The 15,141-nt window shown below is 40.9% G+C and overlaps 1 protein-coding gene across 1 annotated transcript; it reads right to left on the bottom strand.

Annotated features, from left to right (window-relative positions):
- Positions 1–12,932: 12,932 nt before the first annotated feature.
- On the bottom strand, positions 12,933–13,589 carry LOC147881631 (uncharacterized). The gene has a single exon (XM_087402133.1). The coding sequence runs from the start codon at positions 13,587–13,589 to the stop codon at positions 12,933–12,935; it is 657 nt and encodes a 218-aa protein (XP_087258259.1).
- Positions 13,590–15,141: the final 1,552 nt, after the last annotated feature.

Below are 15,141 nucleotides of genomic sequence, written 5' to 3'. Positions count from 1 at the left end.
GCCAATACACGCGCAAATAGACGCGCTAATAAACGTGATGTTAGACGGGCCCATATTTTCTCAGGTTAGATGCACATGTAGACGTGGTAATTTACGCACAAATAGACGAGCTTATAGACGTGCATTTAGACGCGCCCGTAATTCCTCTACTAAAGCAATGCCTATAGACGTGCCTGCTATTTTGCGCATCTACCAAGCGCATCTATAGTTGCTTTGTGTTGTTGTGAGAGAAGCATAAGGTCATGCTTATGCTTATGCTTATGCTTCTCTCATTCCCCCTTCTCTATTTCCCCCCTTCTCTATTTCCGCATAAGCTCATGCTTATGCTTCTCTATTTCCCCCTTCTCTATTTCCCCCTTCTCTCATTCTCTATTTCCGCATAAGCTCATGCTTATGCTTCTCTATTTCCCCCCTTCTCTATTTCCCCCTTCTCTCATTCTCTATTTCCGCATAAGCTTATGCGGAAATAGAGAATGAGAGAAGGGGGAAATAGAGAAGGGGGAAAGAGAGAAGCATGAGCTTCTCTCTTTCCCCCTTCTCTATCATGCTTCTCTGTTTCCCCCTTCTCTATTTCCCCCTTCTCTCATTCTCTATTTCCGCATAAGCTTATGCTTATGCATGAGCTTATGCGGAAATAGAGAATGAGAGAAGCATAAGCTCATGCTTATGCATGAGCTTCTCTCTTTCCCCCTTCTCTCATTCTCTATTTCCGCATAAGCTTATGCTTATGCATGAGCTTATGCGGAAATAGAGAATGAGAGAAGCATAAGCTCATGCTTATGCTTCTCTCATTCTCTAGAGAAGCATAAGCTCATGCTTATGCTTCTCTCATTCTCTATTTTCGCATAAGCGCATTCTCTATTTCCGCATAAGCTTATGCTTATCCTTCTCTCATTCCCCCTTCTCTCTTTCCCCCCTTCTCTCATTCTCTATTTTCGCATAAGCTCATTCTCTAGCTTCTGCATAAGCTCATGCTTATGCTTCTCTATTTCCCCCCTTCTCTATTTCTGCATAAGCTCATGCTTATGCTTCTCTCTTTCCCCCTTCTCTCATTCTCTATTTCCACATAAGCTTATGCTTATGCATGAGCTTATGCGGAAATAGAGAATGAGAGAAGCATAAGATCATGCTTATGCTTCTCTCATTCTCTATTTCCGCACAAGCTCATTCTCTATTTCTGCATAAGCTCATGCTTATGCGTCTCTCTTTCCCCCTTCTCTATTTCCCCATATGCTCATGCTTATGCTTCTCTCTTTCCCCCTTCTCTATTTCCCCCTTCTCTCATTCTCTATTTCCGCATAAGCTTATGCTTATGCTTCTCTCATTCCCCCTTCTCTATTTCCGCATAAGCTCATGCTTATGCTTCTCTCTTTCCCCCTTCTCTATTTCCCCCTTCTCTCATTCTCTATTTCTGCATCAGCTCATGCTTATGCTTCTCTCTTTCCGCCTTCTCTATTTCCCCGTTCTCTCATTCTCTATTTCCGCATAAGCTCATGCTTATGCTTCTCTCATTCTCTATTTCCGCATGTGCATGAGCTTATGCTTATGCTTCTCTCATTCTCTATTTCCGCATAAGCTCATTCTCTAGCTTCCGCATAAACTCATGCTTATTCTTCTCTCATTCTCTATTTCTGCATAAGCTCATTCTCTAGCTTCCGCATAAGCTCATGCTTATGCGTCTCTCATTCTCTATTTCCGCATATGCATGAGCTTATGCTTATGCTTCTCTCATTCTCTATTTTTGCATAAGCTCATTCTCTAGCTTCCGCATAAGCTCATGCTTATGCTTCTCTCATTCTCTATTTCCGCATATGCATGAGCTTATGCTTATGCTTCTCTCGTTTTCTATTTCCGCATAAGCTCATTCTCTAGCTTCCGCATAAGCTCATGCTTATGCTTCTCTCATTCTCTATTTCCGCATAAGCTCATGCTTATGCTTCTCTCATTCCCCCTTCTCTATTTCCGCATAAGCTCATGCTTATGCTTCTCTCTTTCCCCCTTCTCTATTTCCCCCTTCTCTCATTCTCTATTTCTACATAAGCTTATGCTTATGCTTCTCTCATTCCCCCTTCTCTATTTCCCCCTTCTCTATTTCTGCATAAGCTCATGCTTATGCTTCTCTCTTTCCCGCTTCTCTCTTTCCCCCTTCTCCCAGTCTCTATTTCCCCCTTCTCCCATTCTCTATTTCTGCATAAGCTTATGCTTATGCTTCTCTCTTTCCCCCTTCTCTATTTCCCCCTTCTCTCATTCTCTATTTCTGCATAAGCTCATTCTCTAGCTTCCGCATAAGCTCATGCTTATGCTTCTCTCATTCTCTATTTCTGCATATGCATGAGCTTATGCGGAAATAGAGAATGAGAGAAGCATAAGCTCATTCACGCATGAGCTTATGCGGAAATAGAGAATGAGAGAAGCATATGAGCTTATGCTTCTCTCATTCTCTATTTCCGAATAAGCTCATGCTTATGCTTCTCTCTTTCCCTCTTCTCTATTTCCCCCTTCTCTCATTCTCTATTTCCGCATAGGCTCATTCTCTAGCTTCTCTCTTTCCCCCTTCTCTGTTTCCCCCTTCTCTATTTCCCCCTTCTCTCATTCTCTATTTTCCCCTTCTCTCATTCTCTATTTCCGCATAAGCTCATGCTTATGCTTCTCTCTTTCCCCCTTCTCTATTTCCCCCTTCTCTCATTCTCTATTTCCGCATAAGCTCAAGCTCATTCACGCATGAGCTTATGCGGAAATAGAGAATGAGAGAAGCATAAGCCCATGCTTATGCTTTTCTCATTCTCTATTTCCACATAAGCTCATGCTTATGCTTTTCTCTTTTACTCTTCTCTATTTCCCCCTTCTCTATTTCCGCATAAGCTCATGCTTATGCTTCTCTCTTTCCCCCTTCTCTGATTCTCTATTTCCGCATAAGCTTATGCTTATGCTTCTCTCATTCCCCCTTCTCTATTTCCGCATAAGCTCATGCTTATGCTTCTCTCTTTCCCCCTTCTCTATTTCCCTCTTCTCTCATTCTCTATTTCGGCATAAGCTCATGCTTATGCTTCTCTCTTTCCCCCTTCTCTATTTCCCCCTTCTCTCATTCTCTAATTCCGCATAAGCTCATTTTCTATCTTCCGCATAAGCTCATGCTTATGCTTCTCTCATTCCCTATTTCCGCATATGCATGAGCTTATGCGGAAATAGAGAATGAGAGAAGAATAAGCTCATTCACGCATGAGCTTATGCGGAAATAGAGAATGAGAGAAGCATAAGCTCATGCTTATGCTTCTCTCATTCTCTATTTCTGCATAAGCTCATGCTTATGCTTCTCTCTTTCCCTCTTCTCTATTTCCCCCTTCTCTCATTCTCTATTTCTGCATAGGCTCATTCTCTAGCTTCTCTCTTTCACCCTTCTCTATTTCCCCCTTCTCTCATTCTCTATTTCCGCATAAGCATAAGCATGAGCTTATTCTCTCTAACTCTTATTCTCTATTTCCCTCGTCTTCCTCTTCTCTTTCCTTTCCCTCTTCTTTCCCTCTTTCCTTTCCCTCTTCTTTCTTCTTGCCTATGCCTATGCCTATGCCTATGCTTATGTTTGTTTTTTGTTTTCGTGTTTGTGTCTACGTTAGACATGGGATCACATCGCTCATCCGATGAGTATGGACAACCTCGCAGGAGAAGAGCTCATGATCTTTATGCTCCAGAGGACTTTGATTCCTCTCAAGCGACTACCCCGAGGACTACCCTTGGTCCAACTCCTCTCGGACCTAGCACGACGACTACCCCTCATCCGACTCCTCTTCCACGTAGCACTGCGACTACCCCTCGAGGAACTCCTTTGCTAGCCGCGCATGGCTTTGTCGGGAGTCCCGACGAGTTTGTAGCGCAGATGAGTGATGAGGAGGCAGCGAGATTCTTCTCTCTTCTATCTCAGAGGACCTCAGCAATTCCCTCCCTTACACCAACGGGTGGACGTACTACCCAGCCGTTCCCTCGTGCCCCTCCAATCGTGGGCTCATCACCTGCGCATGCCTCTCACAAGGGAAGGAAGAGTAGGACGGGCGGATCATGTTGTGCTGACTCGAGAGATGTAGATGAGTCAGCACACTCACGCTCCTTTAGGTCTCCACTTGGTCCGGAGACATAGTATCAGTCAGGTCCCTTTCCCTCTCCTACTCCCACTGCTACTCCTCGCTCCGGAAGCGCTCGTGCAGCTTCCACTCCTTTAGACTCTGCTACCGTTAGTCCTCCTTACTCATCAGGGGATCTCTCCTATCAAATCACATCTGCCAGAGAGATAATAGAAGATAAAAAGGGCAAAGCAGTGATGGCCACCATGAGAAGGTTGATGAGTCATCACTTCAAGAGTGGCATAAATACCGATTGGCGGTATCAAGATGCCCAAAAGAAGCAGGCGATCATCGATGAGTTAAAACAAAGATACCCTAATCCGCCAAATGTGGAGTTTAATGACGATTATATGCGAGAGCACATGGGTTTGGTCTTGAAGCATCGTAGATCAACCTTGCGTACTTCCATCACAAAGGGGTTGGCTAAACCCAGCTGGGCAAACAAAGCTAATTGGAAGTACTTCAAGAAGCAACATAGGGACCATCCTGAATTATTCAAGGGTCAGAGGAGGGCTGTGAAGAGACGGCTGGACGTCGTAGGTACTTCGCACTTTGGTGCAGGCGGACAATATGCATTCGAGGCAACCGTGGTAAGTCTACTTCTTCTCATTTAATGTATTGTTCTATTTGTTTTACTACATATTACATGCACTTTAGCTAACTCTAACTCTCATAAATTGGATCCACAGCAAGCTGCGATGGGTCATCTTCCTACAGATGCAGAGATGCGACGCGCATTTCGGATAGGAACAAAGCCGTGGTTCATTGAGCAAGAGGCAATGGGAGCGACGGTCGATTGGGCTGAGGTGGCTGCTCGCACGATATAAGTTTACTCCTACTTGTAATCTCACTTTTTAATTTAAGTTCCAATCTAATTTTTGATTTATATGGTTCACTCTTAGGGTCAAAGCTCAAGCGTCCCATCATCGGAGGCGAGCGATCAATAGGGCCAAGGATCAGACGCAGGTGGCGAGGACGAGGGAGAAGACGCAGGTGTCGAGGACTAAGGAACAGGCCAACAAGACGAGGATGATTCGGATTCGGATGAGTAGTAGTGGTAGTAGCATTTTGTATATCCACTCGTTTGAGCAATTTTGTATCACCCTTTCGAAAGGGTAATTTTGTTACAAACAATGTTGTATATGTCCGACATGTATATGCTTTTGTTGCTCATCATTTCACAAGAGCGATTTTGTATCACCCTTTTCGCAAGGGAAATTTTGTTATGAAAAAACTTTGTTTTGTAATTACAAAAAAAAAAAGGATTAGTGGGGCTAAACAGGGCCAAAAGGAAGCCCTGTTTAGCCCCACTAACCCTTTTTTTTTACTTCTATTAATCATCACTATATAGCGACATTTACCAGTGCCGCTATATAGCGACGATTATCAGTGTTGCTATATAGCGATGTTCTTAGTGTTGCTATATAGCGACGTTTACCAGCGTCGCTATATAGCGACATTTACCAGTGTCGCTATATAGCAACGCTTGATAGCGACGGTCCTTTTCCGATGCTTTTAGCGACACATATAGCGACATTTGCGCCCATGAAAAAAAAAATTAATGTAAAAAGCATCGGTATTTTTGTCGGAAAATGGCCTATGCCTTGTAGTCAGTATGCTAGTTCTCTATTTTATTTTATATTTCAGAATGGAAAATATGTAAAATTAATCTCATTTTGCATTTAGGTGAACTCAATACTTTTTCTTCACTTATTACAAATAGTTAGATTAAGAAACTATCCCATACCTAAAATGAATATTTGCCATTTTCATTATTGCGAACCTTTCCTTGCAAGCTTATTTCATTCCATTACCCTTTGCATCTCTTATAAGAACCAATCCCTCATAAAGTAACTAAGAAAAAATACAACTATTATGGCTAACCAAATAGAAGGATTTATTTTAATGTTGAATCAATTCACAAGCTCCTCATGAAGTACTTATACTTTTTAGTTCTTTAACTTGGTGACAATCAGAATCTTGCAAGTATGAAAAAGTTTTAAAGGGGAAATATATATATATATATATATATATATATATATATATGTATATATATTAACTTGGTGACAATTAGAATCTTGCAAGTATGAAAAAGTTTTAAAGGGGAAATATATATATATATATATAGCCTTAGACTAATATTAAAAAATCATTAAATAATATATCCTATCCATATCCTTCTTTAGGCATTTTTGGCTTCCATATGGGATTTCAAGTTCCCTCAGGGGATTTCCTCCTTTTTGTGTCATCTCTTGCATGGTAGTTATAACTCCCTTATGGATCAAACCTCTCGATACAAGAAAATCCCTAAATAATAGGTTCTATCCATATTCTTTTTTAAGAATTTCTAGCTTCCATATGGGACTTCAAGTTCCCTCATGGGATTTCAAGTTTGCTCATGGGATTTCCTCCTTTTTGTCTCATCTCTTGCATGGTAGTTAGAACTCCCATATGGAAATCAACCAATAGCCCTTGATGGTTTAAATCAACATCCCACGTGAGCATTTGAAGTCTTAAACATGACATTTGAATCAATATCTTGCATGAATGTTTGAAGTCTTGAACATAAAATCTGAAGTCCCCATATATGACATCTCAAACATGACATTTAAATGAATTCCCACGTGAATATTTGGAGTCTTAAACACGACATTTGAATCAACATTCCGCTTGAATATTTAAACCCTTAAAGATGACATTTGAATCAATATCTTGTGTGAATATTTGAATTCTTGAACCAATAGCCCTTGATGGATTAAGCTAGTATCTTGCATGAGTATTTAAAAGCTTTTCGAACATGACATTTGAAGTCTCACATATGAGTTTGGTACTCCCGTATAGGAGTGGATCAATATCCCACATAGAATCTTTGAAGTCCTAAACATCAATTTAAAGTCCCACATACAAGTTTAGAAGTCCACTTTGGGAGTGAATCAATATCCCACATGAAAGATTTGAATCTCCAAATGGGATATTTAAAGTTATTTGGAATCTTTTTGAACATGACATTTGAAGTCCCATATATGAGTTTGCTACTCCTGTATAAGAGTGGATCATTATGTCATATGGAATCTTTAAAGTCCTAAACATCATATTTTAGGTACCACTCACAAGTTTAAAAGTCCACTTTGGGAGAGAATCAATATCCCACATGCAATATTTGAATTTCCAAATATGATATTTCAAGTCTCATATAGGCATTTGGAGGTTCCTTATGGAAGTTGAAGTCCCACATATGAGTTTTAGGGTCCCTAATGGGATTTTCAGAGTCTGAGATGTGATCTATGTCCTATAAGGGATTTAAAGTCACATATGGGAGTTTGGGATCCCTCATGTGATTTGAAGTCCCACATGGGAATTTTGGGGTCCCTTATGAGATTTGATCCATGTACCACAAGGGATTTGAAGTCCCATAGAGAAGTTCACATGTCCCTTATGGTTTTTGATCATATCCCTTAAGCAATTTGTAAAGTCCCTTATAAAAGGTAGCAGGTTTTTAGGTATTCTTTGACCTGATAAGAAATAACGTTTTTAAAGAATTAATTCGGTATTTATTGAATTAAATATGATTTAAAAGATTTTTTTGAAAAAAAAATGTAAAAACAAAAACACTATAAATTAAAATATTCAATATACTATATCCCCTAGCAAGCAAACAAGTGTGGAATGAGAGAAGACAACAAATACCATGAAAGGCAAGATACAAGCAACAACAATGACCTAGCAAGACAAGATAGCTAGGAAACAAAGAAAGATGGCACAAAAAAAAGCTTCATGCACACCTATAATGAGTACACAACAAGCTACTAGAACCACTAAGTGTAGTTAGTTAACACACAACTAGCTACTAGCACCACTAAGCGTAGTTAGTTGACACACAACATCAGCAAAGGCACCACCAAGCTACACCTACAACTCAACCAACGATAATGGGCACAACTTCAAGAAAACTACAATCATTCAAGAAATGCACAATAGCATGTCCAAGGTAATAAAAGAAAGGTCTCGACTTTAAGCACACAAGTAATATGCAATCATTCAAGAGAGAAATGCACAATAGCATGTCTACAAACCACTATGGCAATGCAAAACAAGAAGCAAAAAGGTCTAAGGCAAGGTTCACCAAAATAGAGAGTCAAAAGGCATGACTACAAAGGGTCGTGATGCATAGAAATGGATGCATAGTAGCAAAGAATACAAACTAGACAATGAAACACAAGCATAACATAGCACACAGTGGGCAGCTATAGCAAAGACAGACTTGGCATTGCCTACTAGAGCCCGCAAGTACCAAGTCTATATTCTAAAAATTTAATTTCCATTACTTTATGGCTTGATCAAAATGGTATTCAATGCCCATCTTACAAAAGTAGATACTTCATTAATGCTCAAGCATATTTACTTTGGTTGAAGTGAAAATTGACAAAAAGCATGGTTCTAATTGCACCAAATGAGTTATAATGCAGCTCCACCTCCACTCAAGAATTCTTTCAATGTTGTCTTCCTTGATGTCCCATCTTTAACAGATAACATTGTTCAATGTCATAGCATTATGGATGTTAGGATGGTGTTTGGTGCATGTGGTCATGAGCATGCCATGGAAAGCTTCATTGCTAGAAAAACCACAAGTTTGAACATTCTTCTCAAAGCCATTAAGTTGTTAACGTCTCGACTCTCAACTAGGAACTCCTCTAAAAGAAACAAGGAAGCCTGATTGCAGAGTAAGGATTGCCTTTGGCTTTGCAATTGGATTTTTTCATCAGTTGTTATAACCATGATTGCCCATGCACTCTTCTTTCATTGTTGGTGTTATACATTTGTAAAGTAGTCCAATAGTAATAAAAAGAGAATGGTAACAATGTTAAAACCTGTGGTAGAATCATTCTAAAACCTACAATGAGGTAGCTAAAGGAAAAAGACGTGGGGGTTAAGAGAATAGGCCAAAGGAACATGGAAAGTGGAATTGGAATTGACAATTGGTCATAGGATTTGAATCATCCCCTCAATGAGTTAAAACAATTTCTTACAAGCTTTCCTTATCAAGAAATAAATTGTAGCTTTATTATGGATCTCATTATTTGAATTATTTTTACAACTTTTGAATCAAATCTCAGCTAAGCCTTGGCTTTTAGGTAGAAAAAAGGTTTTGTGCATTTTAAAAAAGAAAAGATAAAAAATGAAATATATATGGGTGCTACACAAGCAAGGCCACATACACATATTGACATGTCTATATTTACTTCTATTCTTTTTATTAATGAAGAGTTTCCATGTGGTAGCCAAAAGGGAGAGCAAGCCTAAATTTGAGAATTTGTGTGTGTATGTCTCCTAAGTTTGAGGGTCTGTGTGTGCATGTGTTCGTGTGTGTCTTTTTGTGTGAGCAAAACTCTTTTGTGTATGTGTGTGTGCGTGTGAGAGAGAGAGAGAGAGAGAGAGAGAGAGAGAGAGAGAGAGAGAGAGAGAGAGGGATAGGGAGAGAGCGAGAGAGGGAGAGGGAGAGAGCGAGGGAGGGAGGGAGGGGGGGGGAGTATATGTGATCATTGTGAGAGGTGCTCAAGATAAAATATTCATGCATATGGATGTCTATCGAGAGAGAGAGAGAGAGAGAGAGAGAGAGAGAGAGAGAGAGAGAGAGAGAGAGAGAGAGACAGAATGCTTTGCCCAATGAATGAATTTTCCACTCACCTGGCTATAAACTAAGCATAGGTCCAAGCCAAGTAGTTCCTTCGTGGAGGGAGTCTTGAAACCTGAAATTTAATTTCTTGAAATTTAAGAATTTTAAGATCCTACCTTGAGATCCAATGGAGCGGGTCTCTAACACATCGTAGATGGGTCATGTTACTCGTTTGTTTAATTCAAACTCTCTCCCCATGTGGGACTAATCATTTTCCCTCCCTCCCGCCTTGATGCTTAAATATTTTGCCATCATATACCACTCTGCTCCCCCACCTCCCCCAACTAGTAAAGGGCACCTATTGGATACACCTAAGTAAATACCAATAGATTACTAGGAATTTCCTATATAAATACTAATGAAATTCTGCACAAAAACCCAAAACCTAAAACTTGCTTTTGTTCCGCTTTTGACACTCTTCCAAACTCTTATCCCTCCCTTACTTTCTTCAACTCTTTGCACCCTTGAATGAGGCATTGAAATACTCCCCAATTGTGCCCCTTGAAATCTACAAAGTTTTTTAGTTTTTACATAAATTTTCAAGTTTTCCAAATACATAGTTTTCGGACACTTCCAATTTTCAAACCTTCACATGCATAGTGGACTATTGCTGCATGCACCAAAACACCTCTTTCTTTCTCCCAATCAATTGTTATAATTATACTTTTAATACTTTGTTGTTTTCAATGGACTATTTTACACTTATCGATTTAAAAACCACCTCTTTCTTGAGGTAGAAATGTCTAAATTAAGCTCTATTACATTGTTTTCAATTTCAAGTGGTCACTTTATGTTGGAGAAGTTACAACTTTGTTAAACAAGTCCTCTCCTTACTCTTTTCATGGAGAAAGAGGTAGAAACAAGTCCTCTCCTTAGGTCTTTTCATGCTTCTCTCCTCTTCTCTTCTCACGCAAGAATGAAAAAAGAAGATGGAGAAAGAGGTAGAAACAAGTCTTCTCCTCAGGTCTTTTCATGCTTCTCTCCTCTTCTCTTCTCATGCAAGAATGAAAGAAGAAGATGGAGAAAGTGGTTGAAACAAGTCCTTGCCTTAGGTTGATTCATACTTCTCTCCTCTTGTCTTTTCATGCTTCTCTCCTCTTCTCCTCATTCTAACCATTTGTGAGTTCATCCTTATCAACTAAGCATGCAATCCTCATCCTTACTAAAGGCTTTTTGTTGCATCAAATATTGCTTCCAATCAAGTGGGTTAGTGTTTGATTTCTTGTTTTCCATGCTTTTGTGCTTGGAGCATCCCTAGCACTATGACGGTTTGCAAATGTGTCGTTCTATATCTCTATAGTGGCTCTTTGAGGAGGCTAGAAAATATCCTTACATACTTGAGAGAGTACTATTCAGTGAGAGGGACATGGAAGTCAAGATATAAGGAATCAATTTCTTATATCTTGACTCAATAATAATTCCTATCCCCCTCACTTAATCTCATGTGAGTATACCAATTTGCTTGGAGGATAAAGCTAGTGCCAATGTATTTTGTATCTTTATTACTTATTATCTTATCAATTAATGCATTTCATTTGATGTATGTTATTTTTCATTCCTATCAATGCCCTTCTCTTGCCTCATGGAAATATATCCTTATTACAAACTTGTGTCATTAGGATGTAGCTATGTGAAGATAAAGTCTCTCATCACTCTTAATGCCATACTGAAGCTAGATTCTTTTAAAATTATACAATGCTGATATACTTAGCTTTTCCATTCATTTTGCATGCAATCTAGCCCAGGTGATAGCTCTAAAGAGGATGAGGGATCTGGCAAAAAATGGATCTAGAGAAACCAAGGGATCTGGAGAAAATGAGGGATCTATCTCTTTTTTTTGTATACAGTATGAGTATTTTGTATACCTTTTTGGGTTTTCTCTAATAGGTCTTGCAGCCTTATAAATACATGCCTCCTTAAGGGAGTTTTTGTACTCATGCCTTGGAGCATTTCATGTGCATGCCACGTGCAGGTAATTTTTGTACTCATGCCTTGGAGAACCATATGTTCATTACATATGCCATCTTTCAAGAAAAAATAATCCCAATCAACACTGAATGAGTAACACATTCTGTCCTCTCACAAGTCTCTTATAATCGATAGGACTTTCTTCTATATATATCTGTCTATCTTTGTTTGTTATCTCTGTCACTCTTTCACTCTCTACACATGATAAAGAGACACACACAACCCTTTAACATATGAACATATTCTTATCTCGATTGCGTATTAAAACACAAACAAAAGGAGACTCTAGAATGAACTCTTATATGAATGTCCATCAACATCAGTTCATCAACAAATCAATATGCAGTCTACTCTACAAAAGACTTTCACAATTTTTAACGTGTGATAAAGCTCTTAGCTAGTATTTCAATTTCATCTTTTTTTTAAATAGAATTATTCGCCTGAGTGTCCTGGACTATCGATGTTTTCCATATCTCGGCATTCTCCTCCTTGTCATCTAATTCTGTAAAATGAATCCTTTACCGATCCTGTGTGACCCTTATTGGTCCAAAAGCAAGAATATAGGAGGGGGGATATTAACGCATAGCAACAGGGAGAACAAAGAATTCCAAGCATGCTGCCCCAGGGCGTGAAAATCAGTAGAACTCATGCTCGCAAGCTGGCGTGACAAATTCTGCAAACCATCCCTCCCCCACCCCCTCCTCTCCCTTTCTGTAGCTTTGGCCGCCACGACCTGCAAAAAGTTTTGGATGAACAACCGAATTGCCAAAAAATGAAGGCAGGTCCACCTGTGTTCAATGTATGGGCATATTCTGAAGCATGACTGCTGTGATAATCGAGGATCAAAAGGCTGAGTCCGCTTAGGCAGCAGATAGGAGAAGCACGATTCCACAGAAGTATGCCTGGAAACTTTTATACACAAAATCTCAGCGAGATGCATACAACTATACACAGAATCCGAGCAAGACTATAAATTTGAAGATTGCAGAGTAGAAGGCTAGAAGAGTTTATGCCATTTACTCACGTTCCAGGCAATCGTGGGAGCCTACTATGCAATCTTCAGCAGTCTTGAGATCTGGGTAGAGTCTGAGGCCGAAGCTGGTAGCTATTGTGTAGGTGTACCTCTATACCCCCAGTACCACTGCAAAAGAGAGAACTAGCGAAACTGGCTTGCGTCAATCGTACGGGCCTCCGGGGTCCAGCTGCTTCAGTAGTCCCACGTATGTAAGGTACAGAACCCTATCTTTGGCTCCCGTCCTATGCCGGCGGGTGTGTTTGCAGAAATATTTAAGGTGTTCAAGCTTGCAAACACCGAGCGTTTGTGTTAGCAACAGGAATAGCCAGTTGATGTTTCTCTTTTTGCTATCTATCACAGGTTTTGCACATTCACTCTGATTGCAAACGGTGCAGTTCAGCAAACGTGGATTGGACCAGATCCTGGGTGCGCGATCATGCATAGTGGCCTTATGGGCAATGAAATAGCTTCTGACAAGATGAAAAGAGGGCTCGATGTCGATATCCACCCTTTGGATGGAATTGCATTTTTTACATTTCACTTCTGCATCGATTGACGTTATGCCATTAGAAGTCAAAAAACTCAATGGTTGCACAACGGCTCGTCTGTCGGAGGACCATGGAAAAGGTGGTGGTATACAGTCTGTCTTAGCTCGGGAGGATGAAGACCTTTCTCCGGAACCTCTGCCCTGTCTCTGTTCCCCATCGTCACCGTACCCAGGGTGCGGAGTGCAGCTCTCAGATCTATTAGAATGGGAATGCGATCGAGGAGGTGAAAGCGTAAGTCTTAGCGAATCGTCGGAGCCGGAATCAGACATTGAGGAGCTGTTCCTTCTTCATGCGCGTTTTGTCTCATGCAATCTCAGCAGCTGCAGAGGCAAAGAACAGACATGGTGTGAATTAGCTCTGGCATTTCGGTAGCTGCGGCAAGCTAGGTAGGAAAAAGAATGGACACGTTATACGACCTCCTCGGCACAAAAGGTCTGGTTCTCGAAAGGAAGCTTCGCAGTATTTGGATCGTGGGTAGTTGGGTAACCCAAATGCTCCTCTTTCTCTATACCAAGACGTAGGTGCGAAGATACTTTTTCACCGTCGACGGCAACGTATAACTTTCAGAAGTTACTCACAACAGCTTGCCATTACTAGGATACTTCATTCAAGAGATACATGGACAACGGTATGCCATCCATATAAGAAGACTTCGACTTACCTACAAGCAGATTGATACAACTGCCGATACGGTATTGACCCAAAACCACAACTTGCGGCGCAAATAGAAAGCCAACATGGATGGAGGCCAAGTTTGTTCGCAAGAATTATGGCTCAGAAGGGATGGGAGGCCAACGCTTGGAGATGGTTTGCACGGCGAGATTAACCAGAACTATGGCTCAGCGACGTCTGTACACGTTCGCGCCGGCACGAGTTTGAAGCTCCAGCCGGGAAATTCTGGCTTGGCTATTCCGAAGGCAGATTTCGATGAGTTGTTATCTGGAAAATGTAGCTCGTTACTTTTCTTGTCGTTTGCAACGTCTGAGAGCAGAATTTCTTCAGTATTTTATTAAGAGGAAGGCAGCTTTAGGAGAGCCAAAATCCGGCGGCGTCAATCCCAGACAGATTGCGGTGGAGACAAGCCTGTACTGTGAACTAGACTCTAGAGTCTCGACGTATTCGCGTGATTCAAAGATTGCAGAAGTCCAACTCGATCTGCATCAAGAATAGAATAACGTACAATAGCAACAGACAGCGAGGGTCCTAAATGAAAACAACAAATGGGTGGCTTCTCTTTTGCTCGGGTCACCAAGTTGGGTCAGCGATTCCATCATCCATGAACAAATTTGACGCGATGCCATGGTGAAAAGACCAGAAAGCGAGCAGCAAAAACACGGAGTCTAGACAGAAAGAGCGAAAGGTAGAGGATAAGCATCAGGATGCAATGACGAGACGCATGCTCATGAATGCGTTCAAATGGAGCCAAGATGGGTGGCTGACGAGTCATAAAGCGCTAACAGCTGAGGAAGCTGCAACTGACTAATAAAGAGAGCAGAGGAAGAATCAAGATACTGTCGAGAGTGGCAGACGGCCGAGACGACGGAAGACTGGAATCTGGATAGAGTCTGGGCAGAAGGCTGCTGATTCTTGAATGCAACGGAAGAAAACTATAAAAAACAGTCGCGATCTTGGTGGATATCCTTCCAGAGAAATGCAGACCTGAGACAAGCCAATGAAGCCATGAGAGGTTCAAAGTGTTCAAAGTTCAGTTCATTGTGACAGCGTGCAGCGCTGATGGGGAAGTCTGTTGCAAAATAATAGAGAGACAATGTGCTGGGGCTGCAGTTGGAGTGGCAGCTTAGAGATCCACTGAGTGGCACT

The sequence above is a fragment of the Dipteris shenzhenensis genome, chromosome 30 (assembly GCF_047967505.1).
Source record: "Dipteris shenzhenensis isolate YYH24624 ecotype China chromosome 30, Dip_SZ_1.0, whole genome shotgun sequence".
Taxonomy (NCBI): domain Eukaryota; kingdom Viridiplantae; phylum Streptophyta; class Polypodiopsida; order Gleicheniales; family Dipteridaceae; genus Dipteris; species Dipteris shenzhenensis.
Note: the sequence above shows the minus strand (reverse complement) of the source record. Positions and strands in the feature narration are given on the sequence as shown.

Bases quoted from the DNA above. Each gene is read 5' to 3' on its own strand.
- LOC147881631 (XM_087402133.1), bottom strand. From the start codon at position 13,589: ATGTCTGATTCCGGCTCCGACGATTCGCTAAGACTTACGCTTTCACCT.